At 35.4% G+C, this 10,239-nt stretch overlaps 1 protein-coding gene across 7 annotated transcripts in view; it reads right to left on the bottom strand.

The window, feature by feature from the left end:
- The window catches only part of LOC108752307 (AF4/FMR2 family member 4), a 275,024-nt gene that overhangs the window by 144,786 nt on the left and 119,999 nt on the right, over positions 1-10,239 (bottom strand). For all 7 annotated transcript variants that reach the window (XM_018493052.1, XM_018493054.1, XM_018493051.1 and 4 more), the window contains one exon: positions 7,965-8,157. In XM_018493052.1, coding sequence (XP_018348554.1) covers positions 7,965-8,157 — 193 coding nt within the window. The remainder of the gene's footprint in view (positions 1-7,964; positions 8,158-10,239) is intronic.

Genomic DNA, 10,239 nt, shown 5'->3' on the forward strand with positions numbered 1-10,239 from the left:
TAGTTAATTAAAATTAATTAAAAACTAAAAAAAACTAAGAAACACTCTAAATTGACCGACTAAATGTGAATTATTTTTAAGCTCTTGACTGTTAATTAAATAAAATTGAATCTCGAGTAAACTACGAGTAAGGTTTTTTCCAAGTGCATCCTTGGTTCTTGTATTCCATTGTACCTTGCTCTTAAATCCGGGCAAAATGCGGTGCTCGTGCAAATAAGAAAGTGGCGTTCTCGTTGCGGTAGTTTCAAAGGTGACGGCAAGAGAGATAGAAAGACAATTCAACTTGGTCGTCTCTATTTGAACACGGAGGAAAAGAAAGGAAAATCCGCGGGAGCGAGCTCTCTTATCTGCCGTGCAAAGGAATAAAACGCATTCTTCGTTGTGCTACGAAGAATGCGTTTTTCCCGCGGAAGAACGACAAATAACTTTATCGCGCGTGCTGACATCCACGAGTGTGTAAAGAGCGGCTCTTGACAAATCATGTCCGCGAGCGGAGATAAAATAAGAACCGTAAAAACGACGGATCCCAGCTTATATGGCAGCATTACAGTGCACATAAACAGAGAATGCCATTTCCTGAATATGATAATACACGATTTAAGTGTCTTTATCTCGAATTTTTCTTTTCTTCAAACTTCGGTTTAATATCGATATCAATTTTATCGTAACTTCAACGATATTTCGATCAAAATAAAATATTCGAAATATTAATATCACAAAACTACCTCGAGTGGTAAAAATATGAAAATATATCTATGAAGTACGCGCGTTTCTCATATTCTTTATTTGTGTTATACTTCACTTTGCAATAGCCGTTCTCTTCAGCCAAAATTTCCTCTTACTAAAACACTACACCTCTTTTAGACTACGCTGTCACATTTAACTCTCCACCGGCAACATAAATTTTAACCTCCATCAGTGATAAAAGTCTTCAAGAAACAGAGCGAATTTTTTATTGTTCCAGATTACATAAAAATCGAAAAAAATTCTGATGTATTTGTCAAAACTTTAACAGTAATGAGTTTTTATCATCACAAAAATGGTTTTTTATAGATTTAATTAAATTGATCTACTAAAATGCTCAATCGAAATCTCGATGGTGCTTCTAAAAACCCTCCCCAGTTGCTGGCAGAGGATTAAGCCGCTTGAAAAAAGAAAAAAAAAGAAAAAAAAATGTAAGTAGATTCGGAGGCAAGGAAATTCTGATCGTTATTACGCATGAGCTACGTCGTAACAAATACGCAGATGTGCGCACAAGAGCCCAATCATAATCCCTCTTTCGTAGCCGAATATTCGCGGCGTTTCCCACATTACACCGCCGAATCTTCTCCGCGCGTGGATTTCATGGATACGAGGATGCAAATGCGCGCCGTTAATCCCGGTAATAAATATGCACGATTCCGCTTAACATTGCAGCCACGATGCTCCACGCGCGCTCGCGCAATAACGTCCCTCTCTTGCCGCACGTACAGCATCTTTATTTTCCACCCGCGCAGATGACTTGCGTGCCGAAGTGCCTCCATCTGCGAGCCTCCGGCGAGGCTCCATAACGATATCTCGCGACGGATGATGCCGATCGAGAGTACTGGTCATTGAAAGCAGTATATTCCGGATTTCAGATTCAAACGTGATATACAAATCACTCTCTTTCAATGAGCACGAGTGTTCGCACGGAAAGAATGGGTTTGCTGAAGTATCTAAAAATTTAGTTGCAAATCTGAAAATAATTTTGTTGTGTCATCAAAAGAATTATGAAAACACTTGAACGTTGATAACTATGCAAAAAATGTTACCAGTCTAAGCAACCTGCATAATTATTTTGATGACCCAAACAAAATTATTTTCAAATCTATGTCTATTTAAATTTCTAGCTACCTCTCCCGGCAAAACCATTCCTTTCCGAGAATTTCTTTGAAGTTATCACCTCACCTTTTAAAATGTAAAACTTTTTATTTTAGTTCTAAGTACACGAAGAATTTCTTACTACTATAAGTAAAAAAATAGTTTTGGTTTATTAATATCGAAATATAATTATGTTCATTGAAAGAAATTCATGTATTTTGTTGATATGTGACTCTAACGAAAATTTTATTTTTTTTTTATTTAAAAATTATTCCAATCAAAAATTGGTTCGAATAATCAAAATTGTATTGTTCTAATCAAAATTTGGTTAGAATAACGAAATAAATGGTCATACGTACCAAACATTTCTCAGGATGTTTAACTAGTTGCTAGAATATTGGAATTTTTTGGAGCATTGTCATCAACGTTTAAGCATTATGCGTAAATAATGATTTTGATGATCCAACAAAATTATTTCCAGAGATGTATCTAGCCAACTTTTTAGATATTTCACTAAAGCCCCGTTCTTTTCGCGCAGTTGATATAATGGAACATTTTTTCAATGCTCTTATTTAATTAATTTTCTTCGGTTGCGTCGATAAAAGATACAGGAAAATCCTGCTGCACTTTTATCAACTAATGTCGCTATTAGAGACCCGTAATATCCGACTTTGCTAGGAAAACACAACTAGCGTCTCTCCGAGGTCGATTTGTGTACACCGCTTTATTTATCGGACCGGGTAATCTCTCAACTAGCGAGCTTTAATCTCAACGAACTTTAAACACCGAGCTTGAAACAAAGCGATAATCGCGCACGCGCAGTAAAGGGAATTTTCACTACGGACTAATCGGGATTGTCGGTGTAGTGATAATGATTTCCATAAAAATGTAACATAGAAGTGCAGATTTCTATTCTCGACGAGAATGTACGTAAAGTTGAAAAGAAAAATAATGCAACAAAGAAAAAAAAATAATGAAATGTTAAAAATGAAATCGCGACTTTCGAACATTTTAGTCTTTACTTCACGTTACAACATTAACAATATACCGATTGACGCATTAAATGTCATCATTTGCTCAACATTCATTTTTAACAAAACTGATAGGAAATTATATAAAATTAATTAGCTGGAAAATTGGATAATTAAATGATGACATTTCGAGCATCACTCTATATTAGATGTTGCGTAAAAAAATACTGATTCTTATTTTTAATTTAATTAATTAAAAATCTTACAATACCTACATTATCATGTTGGATTAAGAACTTCCAGACTTTCCACACAGCGTGAAAATCTGCGAAGCGCATCGTAATCTCTTGGACATCTTTTAAACGTCTCTTCGACTTCTACGTTATTTACCACCGGAATCCGGACGCTACGTTCCCTCGTTAATCAATTCTACGTACTATATTCTTACAAGACGCAACACAAACCAAGCATACATATTTTCGCGGCGCGTAAATAATCCCATAGATTGCAGTCGATATTTCACGTCACCCGCGCGCGGTCCATCAACGCGTCACGTTTCTCCGATATTGGGAGTGCGCACAACGCTATCCGGATACGGTATTCCACACGGTAGACGAGCTACGTGACGCGTTGCAGAAAAGTCGCGGAATCCGCTTTTCTATTCGCGGCTGCGCCTTCCTTCAAAAAGAAAAGCGAGACAAAGAAAGAGAAAAGGAAAGGCAGAAACGAAGAGAGATAAAAAGAGAGAAAGAAAGAAAAACCTTGAAATCATAAAAGCTGATCGAACTCGTAAGAACTCGGCGCCATTTTCTCTCCTTCCTTTCTGCCTACGTCCCTCTTTTGCTTTCCCAGTCCGCTTTCCTTTCCTTTGCTTTCCCTCTCTCTCCCTCTTTACCCTTCCAAGCTCTTCCCGTTTCTGCTTCTACGTTCCGCTTGGATGACAAAGGCACTAAGCGGCTTCGCAACTCATCGTACGGTTACTAACGCGCGGTTACAGTTATGATTGTTAGAGGAGCCGATCAGGTAGCTTCTCAATCATGGCGAAAAAAAACGGATGGCATGTCTAGCTTTGTAATAACTGTGTTTAGAAACTGATGTATACACATGTTTGCCTTTGATCTCTTCGTTTAATTTAACGAATTTCAAATAAAGTTGTTACGTCAATGTAAATAAAAGTGCGCGAATAAAATACATGAAGAGTTAATTAAAGTGTCAATTCTACGTTCTGGTATACACAAAAAGGACGGTTTTGCTTATACAACGAGAAAAAATGTTGATTAAAATCGAAATTGACTCTGATTATATTAAAATTCCTATCATAAATAGGTATAGATATTTGGTTTTATATCGACTAGAATTATAATATATCGAGAAAAATATTCTGATTGTAATAAGAAATACAAACAAACGAATTTTGATTAGGAATCTAGATTTAGAATCAGATTTCTGGTTATCTCAACTAAAATGTATGAATAGGTCCAATTTTTCTAGGTGAATCTACGAGAATTCCAATTGCAACGAGACTTTTTTTTTATTAGTATAGATTTAAAGATAAAATTCTAAAATTATTTATTTTCCATAAAAATCCCAATTAATGCAATCTGCAGATTCCTTTTGCAATGCAATATTTAAAAATTTAGCCGGCTACAGATCTGAAAATAACTTTGTTAGAGCATAAAAATTATTTTCAGATATATATGCAACTAAATTTTTAGATGTTTCAGCAAAATCGTTCTTTCCATGTACCCAGACGATTATTGACGTCAAAGAACAAATAAGATTCTGTTCTACTAATAAAAATGAGTAAACATGAGTGTCTGCTGAAAGTGGAAAAATTCCTCGCTGATCGCGATGCTCGAGAGAATCAGATCGCTCTCACCACTCTCGTAAAATGCTCATTAAGGAAGGTTAAAAGTTGAGAAAACACCTGTTGAGTACGTGAAAGGACCAATCGGAACATGACCGGAACTTCATTCACACTCCCGCGAAAAAAATAGCAATCCAAAGTCGAGACGCGGCGTCGCGCGAGTGTAATGAGAGAATGCTGTTAAAGCGGTATTTAAGCGGTTTATCACGCCAAAAAGTTTCGAATAATTCTATTACCGTGTAAAAAGTACTACCCGAAAAACGGTATAACGATTCCAAAGTCATTAACATTTCAAATATCAATTTTAATATCACGTCTCGTAGACCGTAAAATCGTAGAGAACTTCAACCTCGCAGAAATTTGTGCAATTCTATCAGTTATTATCGTTGCTTTCAGTTATTCTATCAGTTATTATCACCGTCGCTTTAACAAAATGATCTCTTTTCATTCGACATGAGAGTTTTTACTTTCGAAAACGACTATCTGCAAAAAGGAAACACTGCACATATAAGAATTATTATCCGTAAAATATTACTATTCAAAACTGCTATCATCAAAGCTAGAGAGATCTAACAGAGTCTGAACGAAAAGAATAATTTTGATGAAATATCTAAAAAAAAATTTAGCTATTAGATATACTTAATTCTGAAAATAATTTTGTTCTATCATCAAAATAATTACGTAAGAATTTCAAACATGATGAACAATGCAATCCTGTTTGAGAGTCATTATTTAAGAGAATTGTGTATTATAATAAGCGGTCATACATTACCAGGCCATTAATGGCCATTATCAGGACATTAATAGGCATTATTAAGACATTAATGGACATAAAAATTGGACATTACTGAGCATTAATAGATATTGATGTACACAATCTTGGTCAGCAGTTTACTTCTCGGATCTAAGGTAATCTCTTTCATAATAGTCACTAGAAAGTCAAGATAAAACTTTTTTTCAATTTATACTTATGGCAGGATTCCTCAAAAAGGATCATCTTTTTCTCTAGCTGGAGCATCGCAGATTAGAAACAAGTTTCGAAAGTAATCCCAACGGAGAACTGTGCAGATAAGAGCCAAGGATGAAAGTGAAGGAAAGAAAGAAGAGGAAAAAGGTCATGTTTACGAGTCACAGACAAATTCCGGCGGGTTCTTGACTTGGCCATAACGATTATATGAGGTTTCCCTGGTAGGCCCTTCCAGGGCCAAGTAGCTTCCACTATCGACCGTGCCAGATTTAAAATTAAAGTCAGAAGGCCTTAAGGATCTATGGATGGATACACTACTCAGGAACCCAGAAATATTCTACAGAGGATTCAGAATGCATAAAGAGAAAGTTTGAGAAAGGAGACGAACCGAATGTCTTGCAAAATGAATGCATTAAGATACGCTAACGCCCATGTTGCGTTAGCCAATACGTAAACGTTGAGTAACAAGTAACGAAGACATCGTCTAGAACAATGACTGTCGCAAAGATTGAATTGGAGCCTCTCTAGGTCGGAGGCGAAGGATCTCGGTTGACAGAGATAATTACATTACTCGTTTTTCCAGGCCGCGACTCGTCAAACTACAGAGTTATTTCTTGGCAAACAATGTTCGCACTGAATCGTGTTTCTGCCGGCAAAGAGATTTTCCAAGAAACGATAATATTCCGATTAAATTGTATGGCAATCACGTAAGCTATGTCTTAAGTGAATAACTGGGATTTTCCGCATATCAATATCAGAAGATACGTGGATTGCTGTGATGTAATGCTTAACCATTGTTCTCTAATATCTTTGGAGTGGAATCTAACTCTAAAGAGCAAAATCTCACACTTAAAAATTGATAATTGAGCTACTCCCTTTCAACATGGACTCAATTATCACTTTTTGTTACTATTTAAAAGTAGATTTATATCCAAGGGATAAACTGCTGAGGGCATTACGGTGTATAAATTTGAGGTATTACTTAAGAGAATTGTGTATTATGATAAACGATATGAGGTTATGCATTATTAAGGACATTAGTAGGCATTAGTGGGCATTATTAGGACACTAGTGAGCAAAATTTGGGCATTACTTGAGCATTACTAGGCATTAGTAAGCATTGGTATATACACAATTTTGGTCAACGGTTTATCCCTCGTAGACACCACTCCAAAAATTTTAGAGAGTAAAAAGTTTGTAATTTTTATGTCCTCAGTATATTTAAGCAAGCGAAAATTCGAATTACCTTATACATAGATTTAAATCGAGTAGCGTTAATGTGTGATTGAGAGCAAATTCATTAAAAACACTCTTCGTATTACCATGAATTTATACACAGAGCAAGACTGGAGGGGGAAGCTATCGGTTAACGTTAATTGAAGCGGTCAGTGAATCTACTTGGCGAGGTGCCTACGATTACTAGCTAGACGGTAGTGAAGGACAGGACGAGAAAGGGCGAAATGGCTCTTAAAACGCAAGAGAAAGATCCATTAAGCGATCAGACAACGTGAAGTTGGGTTATTCTGCTTGAATAAATATGACAAGAGAGAAAAATCGTAAGAAACGTCAGACCGATTTTTTCGCTCATTAATTATTCGTAACTTTGCAACCACCGCAAATAGCAAACAGTAGCGCTTAATAAAATGGTATTTAATAAAAGAAAATAAACTCACAAGCTCGTTTTAGAATTCGGTACGATCGTTAAACGGACGCGCGGCGAGATGCAATCGTGTGCGGCGAAATTGATCGACAGGCTGGTATTCGTCGCTACCTTCATTTCCCCGTATAGAAACATTTTTGGCATCATCTCACCGAAAAAAAAGACCGCAAAATGTTCGGTGTGTCAATTTAACTGACACATGACGCTGTTCTCTTTATCAAAAAAGAGAGGAAAAAGGAGAAAAAAGTATTATCGTTGATAACAAATTAATGGTCGGCAGACAGTAGCTGTTTTAATTTACATTCGCGAAAATATTTCATCATAATACAGCGTTAGTTAGATTAGTTCGCGACACACTGACGTAGCTATATTTAAAAATATTAGTCACATAAAAAATCAACGTGCAAATATTAATAACGATGACTTAACATTTAAACAGAATGACTAAACTCTTCGTGAATATTTTTAGAAGTAAAAAAAAAAAAAACAGAAGGAAAATCTTTTACGTTTTTCTGAAACGAGTAAGTGCTCGTCAGATATTTGCGAAAAAAGATGATCAATATCGCCGTACGCGAATACATGCAGAAACAAATAGTAGCGAAAAAAAAAAGATTTTTCGCCGATCGTCAAAGTAAAATAAATGGCAAATATATTCACCCTAACGGGGGCACGGAAGAGCGAAAGAGCATCATGCGTGGAGAGATGTATGTTGGAGTGATGATGCGCGTGGTTATGGTGATGATGATGGTGTCTCATATCAGGACCACTTCCCGCAGTCGCCTGCTCCGCATGGACCGACATCGCCACGCGGGCCAGTCGTTCTCGCTCCCGAAGCCGGTCCCGTTCCACGCTGAAAAGCAAAATTATCGTCCGGTTAGTTCCAAATGTATATTCATACAAGATACGGGTAAAACGTTCCCACAACGAAGTAACAGAATGTCAGCATTAATTTTAGCATAAACTTCTTTCTTTATCTTTATTAAGTTAGCAGGACCAAATCAGCAGGATCAAAAGGTCTGTTGGAATATCTAGTATCTTATTTGGATTAAATTTTAACATCCCTTCTTTCTCAATCGCTTCAGTATAATAGGATACTAATCTAATTTGTAAACAATTTCATCGCGTGGCACACTTGGCAATTGTAAGAGAAAATTATATATAATTTTTTTGTACATAGTGTATAATTTTTCTTATAGAGCGTGTTTACATTAATCTTTTTTATATTAATCTTTTACAGTGTACAATTAACATTTTTGCGTTAATTTTAACATTTTTGTATGTCTCAGAAAATCCATTATAGGTCTTTAAGTTAAAATTAACATTCTGTTTTTTACAGTGTAATTACATATCACCATAATTATATAATAGCATTGACATAATTGTTACCATAATTATATGATTATTATTGCTATAATGTTAATAGTAACAACCATATGTATAGTCCTAATTAATAAATATATATTGGCACTAAAATGACTACAAATGATTAAAAATGGTTATAATATTTATAATTTAATGATATAGTTTATAGTCATTTTCGATGTTGTCTACAGGTATAATTCGTTGATTGAACTATACATGTAGTTATTACTAACACTAAAACGTAATAATCATAATTATAGTAACATAATTATACTTATAAATATCTCAACTTCCCTGAGTGCAGAATTGCTATCATTCTTATTCTATCAAGTTTTCTAGATTATAAAATAATGGTATATTTATTGTTATCTACATAATTTTTCGATATTAATTATCAAGATGCGGATAACAGTGCTTTGGAGGATGGAAATCCTCCTCCTCCTCCTCCTCCTCCTCCTCCTCCTCCTCCTCCTGCTCTTTTACGGAAAGCGAATTCACGAAGGTGGAATTCGTCTATATGATGCAGCGCCGAGAATAACTAGCAGCCTTTTAGAAAGCAACGATGGAAGCGAACGAGTCAAGACAAGGTAAAGACGAAGACAGGGACGGAAGAGATTCGTGACGAAGTATAGCGAGGGCAATCGCAGCTGGCGCAAACACCTGTTTAGCTGAGTTTCCGGTGACGCCGATATTACGTACCGAACGGAACACTACAATTTTATAACGACCGTTGCCACTCGTAGGCAAGGATCATCGTAATAATTACTTAGATTACAAATTAGTAATTATAAGTTAAATTACGTTAGAAAAATAATAATCTTATATGTTATAATCAATATATAAAATAATTTTTCTACATGATTGAGATAAATATAAATATATAGAAATCTGAATGTAATAAATTTAGAGATTTTTTTCGCAATTTATAAAATAAAGATTAAATTATAGATCAAATTGTTTCAATAATCTAAATGAAAAAATTGACATTACCTGCATAACTTAAAAAATTAGCGTATCATTTTCAATATAATTAAATTTTACTTCGTCTCTGTTCCGAAAGACTATTTCATAAACCATAGCAATGTTCTCTTTCAGAAGTATCGCATGTATAATTACTCGCATTTTTGTATTTCAACTCGCAAAATGTAACGCAATCAAAATGGCGAGTATGGGGCGGAAAGTGCTTCACGTAGACATTTAAAGGTCGAACCCGAGATAGGTTTCTTTCTCGTATTTGCGTTATCTGACACGCGTTGAACGACTTGTCAAGAAGTGATGCTAATGATGCGCGTCCTGATAGGTATGTATGTACGATCGCAGCAGAAATTTTTCCGAATGCATTAACATAAATAATGCACGCGCAGTGGGAAAACACGCGAATGCCATAAAGTATCATGTCATTTTTTAATCAAGATAGAGAAACTTTTCTCCACAAGATAGGATAAACGTAATAAACAATCGAGAAATATTTTTTTCTGACAGAAAGCACCAATATTGAAGAAAAAATATGCATTATACGAAATACATTGTTAAAATCTAATGTCGAATTATATGTATATGTATATATATA

The sequence above is a fragment of the Trachymyrmex septentrionalis genome, unplaced genomic scaffold (assembly GCF_001594115.1).
Source record: "Trachymyrmex septentrionalis isolate Tsep2-gDNA-1 unplaced genomic scaffold, Tsep1.0 scaffold6, whole genome shotgun sequence".
NCBI classification, from domain to species: domain Eukaryota; kingdom Metazoa; phylum Arthropoda; class Insecta; order Hymenoptera; family Formicidae; genus Trachymyrmex; species Trachymyrmex septentrionalis.